Below are 18,355 nucleotides of genomic sequence, written 5' to 3'. Positions count from 1 at the left end.
GGAATAAGGCTTACAGCATGTAAATAAAAAAAATCCCAACTCTTTAAGTATTGCTTTACACAGTCCTCCAAGATAAAGCTAAATGTGACATAAATATTAACAAATATTATTATTATAAAACAGAAAGGTATCCACCATAACAGCATCTAGAAACATCACACAGCTTTGGAAAAGCACCAATTCTTTCTAGGACAGAAGCCAAACTCTTCCATCATTCAGCTGAAATTTATGCAGGTTTTCCAGACCCACACTGAAACCAGCTTTGAATATTTTTCTTTCTGTTCTTCTGCCTTAAGGAGAAGTTCTGCCAATGGGAGCAACATTACTTCTGTTTATTCTTTGAATTCTGACAGTGCTGAGGCACAAATCAGGATTGTATTTAGTGAAGTTTGGCTCTAATACAGAATCAATGACATTCAATTTTGTAGTATAACTGAAGTTTGCAAAGTGCAAACATAGAAACAGCTATCATACCCATGGGCTTCAGCCATTACAAAAAGCCTTCTCTGAAAGGCTTTGTGTTAACTCAACATTTCTACACTTGGCATTGCTTGCAATTAAAGCCACAATAATGGCACAGTGAGGAACGCATATGTGCTGAGTACAGGAGGCTGGGACCATTTCACCGATTCAAAATGAGGAACAGGACTCTGAAAAGACTTGTTGTTACACCATTGCTATTGTGCCCTTTGCTATTACTCTGTTTTATTAAGGTCAGAAATAAAAAACTCAGTGCACAGAGACATTTGGGCTGGAAAAAGGGATACAATACTAAAAGCCCAACTCTGAAGATACATGGATATTTCATACAGAAGCAATTGGGCCAAGAAATCTTCACAAAAAATCATCATACTGAATTCAGGTACTGCACAAACTGGTAAATCCACTTATAATACGAATGCATCAGTTTCACATATAAGTTACTGTGTCTTCATCTAAGCACTTCACCAACAGTGCTGATCAAAAAACTTCTTTTGTTTTTCGCTTATGACACGCCTGGCAAGTTCCACACATAGCAACAGACTCCAATTTAAGTGATGTGGAGATCACTAAGAGAGCATAACTTGTTTTTCCTCTTTCATTCATCAGAGCAACAATAAAGCCAGAGAAAAAACCTTCTTAAAGCACCTGATTTCTCTGTAACTCCATTGCTCCAGTGACCTCCTCGAATAGGAAACGGCTGACGAGTTCCCAGGAATGTGGATCTGCAGCCTGAGCCTCAGCACAGACTTCAGGGTCTATGGGATAAAAAGTGGCTGATGCTGCAACACAGAACAAGCTATACAGCAGGTCCTGATGTCAGATGCCTGCTGGGACATGATGAGGGGCAAAGGTTTCGTTTCTGCATGATTCTTAATTCTACTTCTCAAAACAGGCTTCTTTTGGAAAGCTCACCATAAACATTAAGTAGAGAGGTATGTGAAGCTGAATTAATTATATGCTCCTTTCCAGAAAACAGTCATGAATTCTCAAATCTAAATCTACAGATGAGCATTCCCACTGACATTAATGCAGCTACTAACTCAAGTAAGCTGCAGGCATTAACTTTCACAGAGTTCAGCCAAAAGAACAGTATTAAAAGGCCTTGATTCATCCCATTTAACTGTGCATTGCCAGAGAACAATCTAGGTATTACGTGGGACTGTAGAGTACCTTAGACTCTACTCCGATGCTTGACTTGCAATTTAGCAGGCTAAATCTGAACCAAACTGCTTACTAGTCAATGGCTATCCTGCTGCCAACATATAAGCTTTATCATAAGAATGGCGTGACGTACGCTAGCATTATGTGTTTGCAGAATCAGAGTTTTCATGAGGAAGAGCAACTAAAGCTAAGATATTGTAGAGAGGACTTCAGCTTTCGCTGCTGGAGTGGGTTTTTTTTTTTTTTTTCCACAGGATTATACTAGATTGTAAAGACACAAATTATAGAGGCTTCTTTTCTGATTAAGTAGCTTGTTGCTCCCTGATACCGAAAGAGCAGCTCAAATAATAAATCATTGCTCAGTATGATTAACAATACTAGTATCTAGTCTATAGCATTTACTTACTTCCTGGGCAGAGAGAATGGGAACAGGCAGCAGTGAAAAGAGAAACTAAATGTTATACTAATATGGTATTCAAATGGTTGACTTTTAGGTTGCCTGAATATCATGAAAGAAAAAGCAAAACTTTTGTACAGAAGCATGTTTCTAATTCAAGACCACAGCCATACTAACTTGCCACTTCCACACTGATCAGATTATTCTTTTTTTTTTTAAAGAACTTAACTGGAGAGATAATTCTTTTAGTTGATTAATATGCTACATACCTAATTCATTGCATTTAATAGGCCTATCCCTTTGACAACTTATGAATCAATATATTCATCCCACAGCAATTCATACAGCAGAGCTAAGCACCTATACAAGGTATTACCTTCACAGTAGGCATTGTCCTCTCGAAGGGCTCGGAAGCCATCTCGGCAGCTACAGACAGGTCTGTCATCTAGGTTTTGGCAGACAGAATGCTCCATACAGTTATGTCCTTCAGTGCAAAAGTCATGGCCTGTACAGAAACCAATATGATTGAGGGTTAAAAAGAATCCAGGGATTATAAAACATCCCTGCCAAAGACAGTCCTATCTTTTTCGCAGTTAGGTCAAAGAATACCTTTCTATTGTCCATGAGATATAGAAAAATAAATTGTACCAAGCATGAAACAGATGAAAAGAGTAAAGGCCACAAGAACAGACTGTCTCCAAGTCTTCGATTCAATTTCAGGTTATGGCATTGATCTAAGGCAGCTGGATAGGAGGCTTGCTTAAATCCCTTTACTGTCTCCTTGTCATTATTAAGTACTTTTACAGGACACTTCTTAATTATATATTCTTCTTCATTTTCTTCTTTCTTTTTTTTTTTTTGGTTTGTACATTTATAACAGAGCTCAATAGCTTAGATACTCAATAGCTCATTTACTACTGGTATTACGTTTTTTCCTAGCATTTTCTGTTCCCAGGTGTATTTATAAAATCCTTCCACTTTGATTAACATTGACTTGGTTTGCTTTTCTCCTCCCTTTATCTCTTCCTTTCAAGCTCCACTGACTGAATAAATTTCCATGATTGCATCATTCTTTCCATTTCAGAGACCTTTATTTTGAAATCTCACCTTTTGGCCATCCCTATTCCCTATCTTCCTATTTTTTTCCTTCCGTTTTTCCTGAGTGTGACCATTTTCCATTGTGCCTTAATTACAAATTTTTAAGATTCTGAAGATTTCCAGGCTGGTAACTTTAGATCGAACCTTTCAACTTAGCATTTTTTTTAAAAAATTCCTTCTGTTTGGTCTCATGAAATCTAATGCTGCTACGTTGCTGAACACTGATATCATCCTTTATCATGCTGAATTCAAGCTGTTTGTAGTAACTGTCTTGAAGCTTCCACAATTACCACATCTGTCTATAAAGGTGTGGAGCTTGTCTCATTTATTGTTTTCTCAATAATTTCACTTCTTTAAAGTTTTCTTCTTTAACTGAAGCATTAGAATTGATCAAGCAGCAGTACTTCACTGTTGGTTTCCAATAACTATTTTCTTCTCTCGAAACCTCCCACAGCAGAACTGGGGAATGTGGGTCAGGCTCAGAGGACCAGGACTGGTGTAACAGCAACAGCTCCAGAATGCAAGCTGGAATCACGCTGCCACACAGGCCTCTTACAAAATAACAAACAAGTATTTGTTGGCAGCATAGATTATTATTACCACTCCACCTGGCTTCTTCTCCATATTTTGCTATGAAAGAGATTCTGCCCACAACTTCATAGAAGCTAAGTTAAATGAGCACTTCAAGCAAGACAATCGCAGAGTTTGCTTGGAGGTTAGGTCAGAGAGGTGTTTCGCACTTAGGCAGCTCATGAACAGGGTGAAGCAACACAAATCAAGCAAAACAAGAAAAGAGAAATGGAAGAGACTGTAAAGGCAGAATGTTTTGGTACTGAGACCCATTGACATGGTCATGATGCAAACATCACAGACCTACTATGATATGAGAGGCTGATGTTTTTCTTCCTCTCTTTCTTCCCTGTAACCTAGAGATATGCTTAGGTAATGTTACTTAAATGTTATAATTCAGCATAGCTATCACAGTGCTGTTATCTAAAACAGGACATCAAGAAGCAAAAAGCTCTACATTTTGACTAGTGTTAGAGGGTCTTCTATATTTCAATACTCATTGATGACAGCAGAAGTATGTGTGTCAAGAGCAACCTCCAGCTATGGTGACATCTATTCTTTGCCTTCTTGTTTTCTTCCTCATTGAAGCCCAAATTAATGACCAAGCAATAGTTTTATTTTTTTTTATTTCCTGGTCTGGATTGCTTTGTATTAGATTTTGGCGTTACATAACTAAGAACACACATGTCATCCAGAAAGGGTGCAGGCTTTTTTACTGATTTTTTTTGTTAGTATAGAATGACAGAATCATTAGGGTGGAAGAGACCTCTAAGATCAGCAAGTCCAACCATCAACCCAAGACCACTACATCCACTAAACCGTATCTAAGAGTGCTACATCAACACATTTTTTGAAGACCTCCACGGATGGTGACTCAACCACTTCCCTGAGCAGCCTGTTCCAGTGTTTGACCACTCCTTCAGTAAAGGAATTTTTCCTAATGTCCAAACTAAACCTCCCCTGGTGCAACTTGAGGCCATTTCCTCTTGTCCTAGCGCTAGTTACTTGGGAGAAGAGACCAACACGCACCTCACCACAACCTCCTTTCAGGTAGTAGCAGAGAACAATAAGGTCTCCCCTCAGCCTCCTCTTCTCCAGACTAAACAACCCCAGTTCCCTCAGCCGCTTCTCATCAGACCTGTTTCTCCAGACCCTTCAACAGCTTTGTTGCCCTTCTCTGGACATGCTCCAGCCCCTCAATGTCCTTCTTGTACTGAGGGGTCCAAAACTGAACACAGTTCAGTTCAGTGAGGTGCGGCCTCACCAGTGCCGAGTACAAGGCCACGATCGCTTCCCTACTCCTGCTGGCCACACTATTTCTGATACAGGCCAGGATGCTGTTGGCCTCCTTGGCCACCTTGGCACACTGCTGGTTCATGTTCAGCCGGCTGTCAACCAGCAACCCCAGGTCCTTTTCTGCCTGGCAGCTTTCCAGCGACTCACTCTAGGCTGTAGTGCTGCATGGGGTTGTTGAGACCGAAGTACAGGACCCGGCCCTTGGCCTTATTGAACCTCATACAATTGACCTCAGCCCATTGATCCAGCCTGTCCAGATCCCTCTGCAGCGACTTCCTACCCTCGAGCAGATCAACGCTCCCACCCAATTTAGTGCCATCTGCAAACTTACTGAGAGAGCACTCAATCCCCTCATCCAGATCATTGGTAAAGATATTAAAAAAGACTGGCCTCATAACTGACCCCTGGGGAACACCACTTGTGACCGGATGTTATTCTTAACATTCTCCACACTTATCTATCAGCTGTATTAATAAACAAAATACATGCTGCTGAACAATAGCATACAGCAGCTTCTTGTTTAAAGAACAAGCTCCATAGCTCATGAGAGGCCAAGATAGCAAGGTTTATGGAGAACTGAAAATGTTCAGAATCCAACATACATTCAAATTTACTAGCTATAACAGGCACAAGAAACACAGAATTCTTTTCTCCAAGCCACTAAAGATTTTATAAAAAATTAGCATTAAAAAATCCTTTTTGACTGTGATAGACTTCAAGACCTATCAACTTTTCTTAAGTTCTTTTCTTCTACTTTCTCATCTCTCTGCTTGATGTCGTTAATCATATCCTTCGTGTTTACGCTGAATAGCACAGAAACAAGTATAGCTGAACTCTTCTTTTCACTGAAGTATACCTAAAATCATCCTGAGAGTCTAACATCTTCTTTCATGCTAGGTCTCAATTCATCATTATTTAGCTATAGAAGAAATAGACATAGCCACTTGGAGATGCAATTGCTCATAGCTTTGAAGATACTGGTATTAGTCCAGATCAAAAGAGTAGGCTCAAGACACAGAGCACTTTGTGCACCTCCCCCCTTTGGTAAGGATCAGTCTGGGTGTAACACATAAAGGTATGTAGTACACAAAAGTACTCCTCAAAGCTTCTTCTTCTAGATACAGACCACAGCCCTAAACAGGTAAATAAGTTACTCCAGTCTTTGAACAACTGCGTAGCATGATCAGTTCTCTGAAACAGGCATCTCAAAGCATCTCAGAAAGATGCTGGGGAACACGGACCTTTCTCCAACCTCATTTTCTTTGGACATAAGAGCGGTTGAAGGGTAGAAAATCATTAATTATGTATATGGTTTCTTTGACTTTTTACCCACTTTTGGCTAGAATGAAAAACAGAAGTGCCAGTAGGTATTTCATGGAATTTACACTATTAGACATTTTACAAACAATTTTAAGATATCATGATGCAGATGTTACCTATCCAGCTTCCCAAGATGTATACTAATTATCATGCGTAGAAGTGTCCTATTCAAAACTGTAAGAAAAAAGTCTATATAACCTATAAGAATGCAAAATTACACTGGGCTTATATATAAAAAGCTATTACATTACCTTTACAGATTTTGCAGCAACTGTGAGATAAGGGGATCTGTTGAGATTCTGGGCAGTTCAAAGCTGTACATTTGTCTTTTGGAATACGCTGCATCTTGTGGTCCTGTTAAATTGAGGTAACTGATTAATATTGTGAGAGAAGACATAAAGATAAATTACAACTTTAGTGGAGATCTAGCATTATAATGTACAAACAAAAAACTGCCTATGCCAAACTCCAACTACCTTCACGAGCCATTTGAAAGGACAACGTAGCACAATAAAAGCATCAGGAACTCCCCTATACCCAAACCCTTTCAAGCAAGCAAAAGTATAGCAACAGCTCTCATTCTTCTCTTTTCTTAGCTGTCAAGCAACTTGCCTCAGAGGTTCTCTTAAAATTATGCCTAAAGGAGTAACAATTATTTCTCAAAAATTGAGGCAGCAGATTCCAGAATCAAGGGTCTTCACAATGAATACTCAAAGCTGCTTGTTATTTATACAGAAAGTAAAATCAAACTTGAACATCTCTGATCTCAATGCTGTAGTAGTCACTCTGTGGGAAACTGACACTGATTCCCCATTAGGAAAGAGAGGGTTTCTCAGCTAAGTTTCTATCAGGTGTCTGGAAACGTCCAGTGCCAAGATAGTATCTGAATATCTTCAGGCACTCTGTGCAGGTCACACGCATTCATTGCAGTACGATCACATGAAACGCCTGCCTTAGCAATCTGGCTACCACAGATGTATCACCTTTAGGCTCCCTCGGGCCCTAATTAATGTGTCTTACAGTGCTCTAGTCATGATATGGCAAAGAAAGAAAACGAGGCAAACAACAACATGTTCCTCAGAGGCATCTGCCTTAAAATCTGCAATCTGGTTAAAATATAAGCTCACTGAACTCAGGACCATGTATTTTTGCATGCAAGAAAAGTGCCTAAAATCATGCATATGCCATTGCATGTATTATTATTATTGTTATGGGTCTACCATTACATTTTAAATCCTCTTTAAGCATGAAATATAAAGATGAAACATGAACCCAATGGCCAGTTTCAAAATTACTGCTCAAACTTCATCTTAAACAATCTTGACAGAGAAACCAACCCTCACCTAATAACACAGTAAAGCAAACCAGCCACAGATATGTTGTACACCAAGACAAGCAAAACCCAGCAATCCCACAAAATAGACACAAAAACCCCTTTGATAGAAACAGTATCAATTATAGTAGTCTGGATTGCATTTAATTCTTTTACAAATTCGAATTTGGAAGAGATTTTTTCATTCACTTGTTTTGTAATATTAAAACAGAAAAGCGTGTGCCTATAGCAGGCACAACTGCAGCAGCCAAAGAAAACAAAAAATTATGTTTAGAATTGTATGTAGACAAAAAGAATTCCCTACATTGCCTTGATTACATCATTATAAGCCTTCAAACATTAAATCAGTACTTGTGCCATTCTATTAAGTCTCTCTTGAGCTGGAGTCATTAATTATATCCTTCTATGAGAACCCTGGTAGTAATAAAATAGTGCCCACCTATGACTTCCTAACTGACCAACACAGTTTACAGTGTGTGGATTTTCTGCTCTGAATTATCATTCACAAGGCTGTTCAGCAGAAACCGCGTGTACTTTAGCCCTTGAAAAAGCGGCATTTGAATCAGCTAAAGCTGCTGCTCAATATTTCTACCAGGACAGTCAGGCAGCAAAGTGTAATCAACAAAATACAGATGAGCACAGCCAACAGAGGCATTCTGTTCATACAGTATCACACTTGCCAGCTGCAAGAAACACAAGGCAACATCACATAACTTTTGATGGTTGTTAATTATATCCATTGGCTAATCATAGAATTCACATCCCAGGTGTCCTGTGGAAATACAAGCTCACAGTCCTGAAAAGCGTACAACTGAATCCAAAATTATTTCTGGTCAGCTTTTCCTTTCCTTTCCTTTCTCAAAAGCATCTCAAAGCACCTACTCCAGGAATTAAGCTCACAAGAATTAAAATCAACTACAGTAAAGCAACGGTCCCCAGTTCTGCTTGTTAAACACACCTTTTCAAAACTGTATTAAAATGTTTTTATATTTCCATCAACCGGTCTGATAGATAGCTGCAGTATGGCCAGAGGAGTTATTCCTCTCTTATTCTCTGCCCTTAGAAATACGCGCTCTGGTTTTCAACTCCACCCCACAGCATACAGCTTTCTAACCGGAGGGAATTCCTCCCCCATCCCTCCCCACCAAGAGGCAACGCAGGACCCACTGCAGCAGTTTGTGTAATTCTCAACCCACAGCCATCCCTGAGGTATATTTCGCCCTTAAAGTGCATTTGTGCCATGAAGAGCAACTCTGTTCATGCAGCAGGACGTGGCTGACTCAGCATCAGGAGTGTTCTGTTTACAAATAAAACAACAACCCTACTCAATTTCCATCACTAGAAATATAACCACCACACCTGGTGTGCCAGCTCTTTTCCTTCTTTTTCATCTAGCTTTCCCACTATGAATTATCCTGAATACCAAACTATGCCCCCATCACATTCATGCATCCCTCGCACCTGAGCACATAATTTTGAACAGTAATATTGCATGTGTCATTTGAAACATAAGGTAGTCTGCTGCTTTTTTATTACTGATGATGGAGACAATACCTAAGGAGGAAAGAATGCAGCTTGATTGTCAAACTGGGTAATACAGCTTGCAGCTATGTAAAGTAAATTTAATTGCAAAATTTGATGTGGAACTTGGTAAGACAAAATAAACACAGGACCTCTTAGATGCCTTTTCTATTGCCACTTCCTAAGGTAGACCTGTCTGTATTTCAACCATTTCTTTCAGTGGGACTTTGATATTTCTAACATGCAAGAAATTTTTTTTTCCATCAACTGTATTCTTACCTTGCACTCAAACAGAACACAGTCCCCTGAGCTTGAATACACAGTTTCTCTTTGTCCTTCAAAGTAGGTTCTGCCTTCGAATACACACACCGCTTCAGGAGAAAATAAAATTAAAAAAAAACAAAAACAAAAACAAAACCCAATTATTTTGTAAAAAAGTGTTAGTACTCTGCTTATAGAACTGATACATTTTCTTAAAGATAACTGCATTTCAAAATTAAAAGATTGAATCAGCTGCAGGAATATTCTAGACCCACCTGTAGGACTCCAGATACCGCAAGAAAAAAAAAAAAAAACAACACGAAAGAACCAGAAAAGCACTTAAGTAGAAGGTGAAGACTGTTGAAGCAACACAGAGCACAGATAGCTACTGAGCAGGCAGAAGAGACATGTCTCAGGTCACACCAAGGAAGTTACGGCTGCCTGCAACATAGCTCAGGGGCGAAAAGGAAAATGGAGCTGTGAGAGTAGTGTGAGTGGCATTAATAGATAATCAGTTTCTTGAACATTGCATGATGCAGGGTGATCATTGAAGCCACATATTTATTTGTTATCACAGCCTTTTGATGTTTCATCACCCCACACAGTTATTTAAACGTTACGTATCTGTATCTTGATTACCCCAGTTACATTAGAGTATATGAATTTTATTGTACAGAAACTGACCTTCAGTGAGTGTCTTTTTTTTTCCTCCAACAGACGTAGGATCAAGTCTCCACTGATCAAATAACAGACTGACGCCTCTAGGATCGATGTTTGTTATACCATGACCTGGCCTGGTGCCACTCCTGTACCCTGGCAGTACCGGGTTTAACAGCAGTGTGCTGACACACAGCTCATACTGCATTGCTCACTAAAGTTCCTACTCGGTCTTCATGGTTTACATAAAACATCTTCACAGCAAACTGTCTCACTTTTTTTAAAATAGGTCCATTACTGCAATTACATTATGCAAAATATAAAGGCTGAGCAATCTAACTGCTAGGTATAGAAAATCCGATGTCTGTCTCTGTTGCTTAGGACACAGTCAAGGCTCATCAAGTATGCATAATCATGAAATACCACTTTCAAGGTCTAGATTACATGTTAGAGATCTAATTTGCTAATCATTGATTTGCAGATGTAAATCAATTATACTACAATTCATTCACAGAGATTTATCTATTCTGTTTCAATAGACTACAATTTGTAGATAATTTTAAAATATCTAAAACTACAAGAGTTTTTATTGCATGACCTATATTAATTACAATTACTGCTGTTATTTTCAGCTCTCCTTTACTTTACTTTTTTAACTTGCAGCTCCTTGATTTTACAAACTTCGTATTACTTTGTCAGTATGTAAAAAGCCAACTCTTGGAACTGATATTGAAAAAGACGTGATGGGCACAGTGACAAAAAAAGTTTTGTTCAAATTTCAAAATATAAAGTATCTTGTGTGATATAAGTCTGCACAGCACTTTCAATGAGTAGTATCACAGCACGCTGCAACACACCAAATCCCATGAATGGCAGAGTTTGCAGTCAGACTTAACAAAGAAAGTACAGAAAACAGCCACAGGAGAGAGTCCAGGGGAGAATCCTAGGGCTAACAGAAGGAGAAAGTTTGTAGAACATTCATAAAGAAAGGTCACAAAGAGTCAAAAAAGCTCAAGACAGTGCCTCTTTCCTCTCTCAGAAAACAAGCTCTTCTAGAAGGAAGTATGTGGAAAAAAAAATCTACATAAATCTTTACTGGGGCCTAGCAGATCTTGACTCCAGACAGGACAAGGCAATCATCCAGTCATATATGACCTCCTATGTATTACTGGCCATGACACTAAACTGAAATACTCATACATTAAGCCCTTTCCCTTGCCCCATACATTTCAACCTTCTAAGAACACTACATGTGACAAGAAAAAACGAAGTATAGCAATGCCTGAGGACCACACAATAGCAATGGACTGATATGTTAACACATCCTCATGTTTCCAACAGACAGACAGGAAAGGCAAAAGACATCAAAATCACTGTCATTCTGTCTTGGAAGAAAACACTCTCCTGAAGCCAAAAGACTCATAACATATAAATAAGACCACACAGGCTTTTTTTTTTTTTAAAGAAAAAGTATCCATACTACCTCAAAGCACAGCCCACTGCATCTAGTCTTTTATCAATGGCAAAAAACCTCTGATCCTTCAGAGAAACTTAGAAAATAATGTACACAGAAAAATCATCAAAAGAACACATCCAGCCTAGTGTGAAATCATGAAGTTATTTCTTGATTCCACCAACAGCCTTCAGAAGACTTGGCATATGAAATCATTGTAATGCAGTGATGCAGTATTGCAAACACTTGCTTTCAGCAAGAAAATCAACTCTTCTCCATAAAGCCTTGGAAAACAGAAAATTCTACAAATTCTGGGGCTGTGAGAGATGGCTCTGCCCAGATAGCCTTTGCTCGTTTCCTGTGTGTCTTCATACACTCAAAGACTGTTTCTCAAAGGCTAGAAAGCGGCAGCAGAGTGCATGTTTCAAGGTGTTTGCAGTGGTCCCAGAAATTTCAAGCAGTGCTTACATCCCCACCTCCACAACTACAACACTTGGCCATCACACAGCTAAGAAAATTACATCTCATTCATTGAATTCCCCCAAATAAACATTTCCAAGTACTAGATTTTGCTGTGGCTTTGTCAGCAAGGTTATAAAGCCTGCAGGCATCAGGGACCTGCCTATACAGAGTGAGCAAACTATGTTTAAAAGAGAAAAGCCAACGAACAGTAAATACTCAATTGAAAAACTAAATTGAAACTAAACTGAAAACCTGTTAACCTGAATAATCTGAACACAAGCCCAAGCATGTCTTCTTACGGACTGCTGCTCTCACTGACTATGTTCAAAAGGGACATTTCTTCTTAAAATCACCAAAATCAACACTACCTGGATCATTTCTTTCCTAAAGAAGTGTCCTCTAAAACATGAAGGATTCCACCATATTTGGGCAGTTCCTTCCATTAAAAAGCAGAAAGAACTAAGGTACACTCCAAAGCTCTAATTCAGAGCTTGTTTTTTCTCTTCTCACCTATGCTAATCTAGCCAAATGAGCTTACAACATACACACAGGCACTTCATCTACACCAGCACCACTGGCTCCACGTTTATTTAATAAGACAGATACCAGTGGGTTAAGTGAGGGTCCAAGTGTGCCAATGCACACTGTCTTTTCTTCTTCAGTACTCCCACCATAAGTGAAGATAAAGTTTGTGACCATCTGAGGAATCTGAACATACACAAGGCCATGGGACCTGATGAGATGCATTCCAGAGTCCTGAGGGAACTGGCTGATGCAGTTGCCAAGCCACTCTCCATGATATTTGAAAAGTCATGGCAGTCAGCTGAAGGCCCTGGTGACTGGAAGGAAGGAAACATTACTCCCATTTTTAAAAAGGGTAGAAAGGAGGACCCTGGGAACCAACCTGTCAGCCCCACCTTGGTGCCTGGGAAGATCATGGCACAGATCCTCCTAGAAGATATGCTAAGGTACATGGAGGACAGGGAGGTAATTCAAGACAGTCAGCATGGCTTTGCTAAGGGCAAGTCCTGCTTGACCAACCTAGTGGCCTTCTACAATGAAGTGACTGCATCAGTGGACAAGGGAAGAGCGATGGATGTCATCTATCTGGTCTTCTGCAAGGCCTTTGACACGGTCCCCTACAACATCCTTCTCTCTAAGTTGTACCGATATGGATTTGATGGGTGGACTGTTCAGTGGATGAGGAATTGGTTGGATGGTCACATCCAGAGGGTAGTGGTCAATGGCTCGATGTCCAGATGGAAAATGGTGACAAGTGGTGTCCCTCAGGGGTTGGTACTGGGACCAGTGTTGTTTAATATCTTCATTAATGATATTGACAGTGGCATTGAATGCACCCTCAGCAAGTTTGCTGATGACACCAAGCTGGGTGGTGCAGCTGATATGCCAGAGAGATGGGATGCCATCCAGAGGGACCTGGACAGGCTGGAGAGGTGGGCCCAGGTGAACCTCATGAGGTTCAACAAGGCCAAGTGCAGGGTCCTGCACCTGGGCTGGGGCAACTACCAGTATCAATACAGGCTGGGAGAAGCCATACTACTGAGCAGCCCTGTGGAAAAAGACTTGGGGGTACTAGTGGATGAAAAGCTGGACATAGGCCACCAATGCACAACTGCAGCCCAGAAGGCCAATCGTATCCTGAGCTGCATCAAAAGCAGCATGGCCAGCAGGTCAAGGGAGTTGATTCTAGCCCTCTACTCAGCCCTGGTGAGACCTGACCTGGAGTACTGCATCCAGCTCTGGAGCCCCCAACACAAGAAGGACGCGGACCTGTTGGAGCATGTCCAGAGGAGGGCCACGAAGATGATCAGAGGGCTGGAGCACCTCTCCTAGGAAGACAGGCTGAGAGTGTTGGGGTTGTTGAGCCTGGACAAGTGAAGGCTCCAAGGTGACCTTATAGCAACCTTCCAATACCTGAAAGGGGCCTCTAAGAAGGCAGGAGAAGAACTGTTCACAAGGGTTTCTAGTGATAGGATGAGGGGTAATGGCTTTAAGCTAGAAAAGGGTAGATTTAGGTTGGACATTAGGAAAAAGTTCTTTAATATGAGGGTGGTGGATCACTGGAACAGGTTGCCCAGAGAGGTAGTGGAAGCCCCATCCCTGGAGGCATTCAAGGTCAGGCTTGATGGGGCTTTGAGCAACCTGACCTAGTTAGAGATGTCCCTGCTTATTGTAGGGGGGTTGGAGTAGATGACCTTTAGAGGTCCCTTCCAACCCAATACATTCTACAGTCCTATGACTCGATAAATTCCTCTGTCTCTTTCCTGTTTTCTTGTCAGCCCACTCTTCTTCCACTGCCCACAGAGGAGGCATCCTGCCAGATAGTGAAGTGCAGATTTTCACCAAGCTGCCCGAAAGTTTCTAAAAAATTTAAGGTTGTCTGGTTAGGTGAGCATTAAGTACACTTGGAAAGATTTCTACAAAGACAAAGCTACTAACTTTCGTCTGCCCCACCTTCCTCCTACAACAGCAGGACCTACGTCCCAGCCAGTGTTGAAAAAACATTTTTCCTGCCTCCTGACAGCAACTGCCACAGCCCATACACATCTCATGATGGTGGTGTTTCATGTCTTTATTTTTCTCCAGAAGTAAAGATATTTCAACAACATGAACATCTGGACAAGAACAGTGTAATTGGAAAGTCCGGTGAAGATTTAATTTCTGCTTGGCTAGACGCTTCCCAGGATACTGTGATTAGTTTGTGATCAGTATCTCTCTGGGGAAACACATCATCTTTCATCTTCCCAAGTCCTTTCATACGACAGACTGAGTCACAGTCAAGAAATTACCTGATGATTGGTTGTTCCAGAACTTGATTATTGCCTATGTAGGGTTTCATCTACAGCTGAATTACATCAACCATTTCCTCTTTCCATCAAACTTCCACATCCCCCCAGTACCTAAAACAACATATATTATTCAAAGCATGGCTTTCTAAGAAGATGAAACAGGAAGTCTACAAAACCTACTAAGAAATTTGACTACTCTTGATGTATTTGTATACAGAAGGTAATCAAGTATTACAATGACATTACAGTGTCTAAAAAATTATTAGCAAGGTCTGCTTATATCCCCACTACTAATTTACACAGGTGTAGTGATAATACAACTATTCCCTGTAGTACCATTTAACATGTTGTGATAACATGGCATCTTCTCCATATTCATCCAGCAAAAGGAATCTTTCAGGAACCCACCGGCTGTTGTGTTTGCTCAGTGATTATCAACAGTTTGTCAAACCACCACTTCTCTTTCACAACCCTTTCTTCTTCCCACTGGCCTCCAAATGGCACTTTCCTTCTGCATTTCTTAAAATGTCCATGCAAAATCCATGACCCAGCTAACTCCTGCTTTCTGTTCACTGAGTTCACAGGATGTCATGTAGTACATTTTCTCACTTCTGTATTTATCACCTTTGCTATCTAGATTGCATATGCCTTCCTCTGAGAAATGCATGTACACTTCACTTCCCTGAGGTATTTAAGCTGATTTTGATTCAGACTTATCACCAAGGGAAAGCAGAAAGTTTAGGACATTGGTAAACTCCTCAAACCACTTTATTTTCTTGTATTCATAATTTCCCTATGAGTGGCACATGTGATTTGAAGTTTTGTGAAATCTGACAGCAATTATGGATATACATTTTAAATACGGTAATTAAGTTTATGTCACTGCATTCTTTGTTCACATATTCAGGGGGTGGGGGGGGTGGGGGACACAAAACATAGAGCCACCAAAAATTAGCATACAAAAAGCCTCCTGTCTCGTTCATTTAATTTTCCAACTTTCTCATTGGAATCTCCTTGATTACATTTTCCACTGTTCACAGATCAAGGCTTAAGTTTGTGGAAGTCCCATTAATCCTACTTTGCAAGCTTACATAGTGCAGAACCTCTGTGTGGCTTTATCCTTAGAAATACACACAGAGATAATGGTCACCTTTCATGAATTTCGCTCTCTCGACTGCCATGCCATCACTGGGCATTGCTCTTACCCCTTTCTCATTTATCTTTGCAGGTATTCGGGCATTATTTCTTCTTTACTCATTTTCTGGAGAGTAAAAATTCATCTCTTACTGCAGTCAGTGAGACCAGAGACTTGCTTCATTTCATGTAATCACCCTCAACAATTCAAAATTATTCCAGATTTCAAGCTGGAAAATGCATTGCTAATTTTTCCAGTCAATCACTGCTGAAAAGCTGCATATATATACTTTTCCTTCCTCAGCTGAAAAAAGAAAATCCGATTTGAAATTCCCTAATGATAAGGAATCAATTACTATTTGTATCTTATATTCCTTGTTAGCTGAAAATACTCAATGTCTCTATTACTCTGAAAACGAAGTTGTTCTACAGTACTTTTAGGACCATTTAAGAGCATCTGTGGTGTAAGCCACCTCCAACAACACTAACAAGCTCTTTAGTCACACTGGCAAGGAGTCAATCTAAAATTGTAAATTCTTTCACCTACCTCTCATGTTTCCTATATTTCCATCAACTACTATGCAAATGACACAATTCATCTATCCCATGCATTCTTGCTGAGAAGTCTTCTGTAGAATTCATCCGAGCCCCAGAATGAGGGCTCCTTGAAGTATTCTTAAAGACTAAAAAAGCAACCTGAACATTGAAAAAGCACTCAAAATGTGACTAAAAACTTTGTTGATAGCAGTTTAGCAGAGGCAAATACACCTGAGAGATGAAACTAAGACTTTTAAGGTAGGCTGCGGGACAGGGAGTCTGGGAAATAGTTTGCAACTGATCAAAGCCAATTGCACAAAGAGAGCATGTGGCTGTCTCCACTTAAGCAAAGATTCAATCTGGACAACGTGATGTCAGCTTCTCTTAAAAATGGCATTATTGCTACCCACGCTTCAACTTTACCTTGGTTAAATATGTCAGACAAAATATTTCTACTGACAGACACACAACTTTGGCTTTAGAGCAATGGAACACTCTCTTTTTGTCAAACAGAATTGGAATATTTTGGACTCTAAACATAGGATTTTGAAAACTTGGTAATGACTAATGCGATCAAAATGCCCATTCATTTTATGCCAAATTAACTATGTTGACCATCTAATATTCAACTTTTGCAGCAAAATGTCAAACAATAAAATCAAATGCCAAGACAAAAGCCTTACAGGGTGTCAAGAGAAGAAAAGCAATTAAGGTTAATATTAATCATATGACCACCGTATGACAATTATATTAGAGGTTTATAAATGGCACAACAGTCTGCAAGACCAAAAGAACTCCAATGCAAACAATACACGTTCACTTAATCCTCATAAAAGTGAGATTAGACATTATCTGATGGACTCCTTATGTAAGCTATTCACAATGGTAGAGACATAGTTGCATCTTATTAAAGGTGCAAATAGACATTTTAAGAAATGCTGACAGCTACCAATGACAGGGAAATTTCTGCTTCAGTTCCACCTTCTCTCAGCTGGACTGCTGGGATAAGCGTAAAAGGTGTTCTTCTGAAAACTTTAAGAGAAAAACAGTGCAGTGTAGAAAAATAAACAGACACCTGCCTAAAACACCTTATACTTCATGACATGCTTAAACTTGCACATAAACCTGTCAGAAAGCCTCAAGTCACAGGGATCCACATGAAAGATGAAATCAAATTAATTGATCAGGACTGAGTGTTGGGAATTTCTGAAAGTAACGAAGAACTGCTGAAGACCTGTACACTTCCGAGTCACTATTTTAAATCTATAAGAGGTAAACAGTTATTAACCATCAGCATTAATTTACTATATAAAAAGCAGGTTGTGTTCTCCATTGCCATGTTGTAAGTTAAGACCACCCATGGACATGACAAGGGAGGACACCTACTCCTGCAAAAGTCCTTACATGGTTTAACTGTTACTGTGCTCCACAGAGTCTTCAAACAGGGCAGGGGAGGAAGAAATAGAGCATTTGGGGATACTACCCATATTTTTGCTTATACTTGCCATGAAAAAAATAGTATGCACCAATTATGCATAACTTTCAAAGACACATTTTTGCACATGACTAGTGAGATAGTTGCTTTCTGCATCCTTGCGGACACAGATCACGTGAGCATGTTCAGGAAAAGGCAAGTACCTCTGAATGGCAGCACCTTCAGAGAGTTTGTCATCTGACAGTGTTTCACTTGACAGTGTTTCATTTCACAGCATTAAAAAACATCCTATGCAAACAGCAAAACCACCCAGTTCACTGCAAAATAGTAAATCTGGCATTTATTTCGGTGAAAATAACTTGAAAGCAACATTTCCATGCTCCCAAGCCATAAAGGTTCCAAACAACTTCCACTCTAAAAATCTGCC

At 40.0% G+C, this 18,355-nt stretch overlaps 1 protein-coding gene across 1 annotated transcript in view; it reads right to left on the bottom strand.

The window, feature by feature from the left end:
• Positions 1–18,355, bottom strand: part of NELL2 (neural EGFL like 2) — a 150,122-nt gene that overhangs the window by 77,844 nt on the left and 53,923 nt on the right. Inside the window, exons 10-12 of the mRNA XM_086472416.1 lie at positions 9,459–9,550; positions 6,577–6,679; positions 2,418–2,546 (exon numbers count right to left, since the gene is read on the bottom strand). Of these exons, the coding sequence (XP_086328542.1) occupies positions 2,418–2,546; positions 6,577–6,679; positions 9,459–9,550 (324 nt within the window). The remainder of the gene's footprint in view (positions 1–2,417; positions 2,547–6,576; positions 6,680–9,458; positions 9,551–18,355) is intronic.

The sequence above is a fragment of the Leptosomus discolor genome, chromosome 1 (genome assembly GCF_034619465.1).
Source record: "Leptosomus discolor isolate bLepDis1 chromosome 1, bLepDis1.hap2, whole genome shotgun sequence".
In the NCBI taxonomy this organism is placed as follows: domain Eukaryota; kingdom Metazoa; phylum Chordata; class Aves; order Leptosomiformes; family Leptosomidae; genus Leptosomus; species Leptosomus discolor.
Note: the sequence above shows the minus strand (reverse complement) of the source record. Positions and strands in the feature narration are given on the sequence as shown.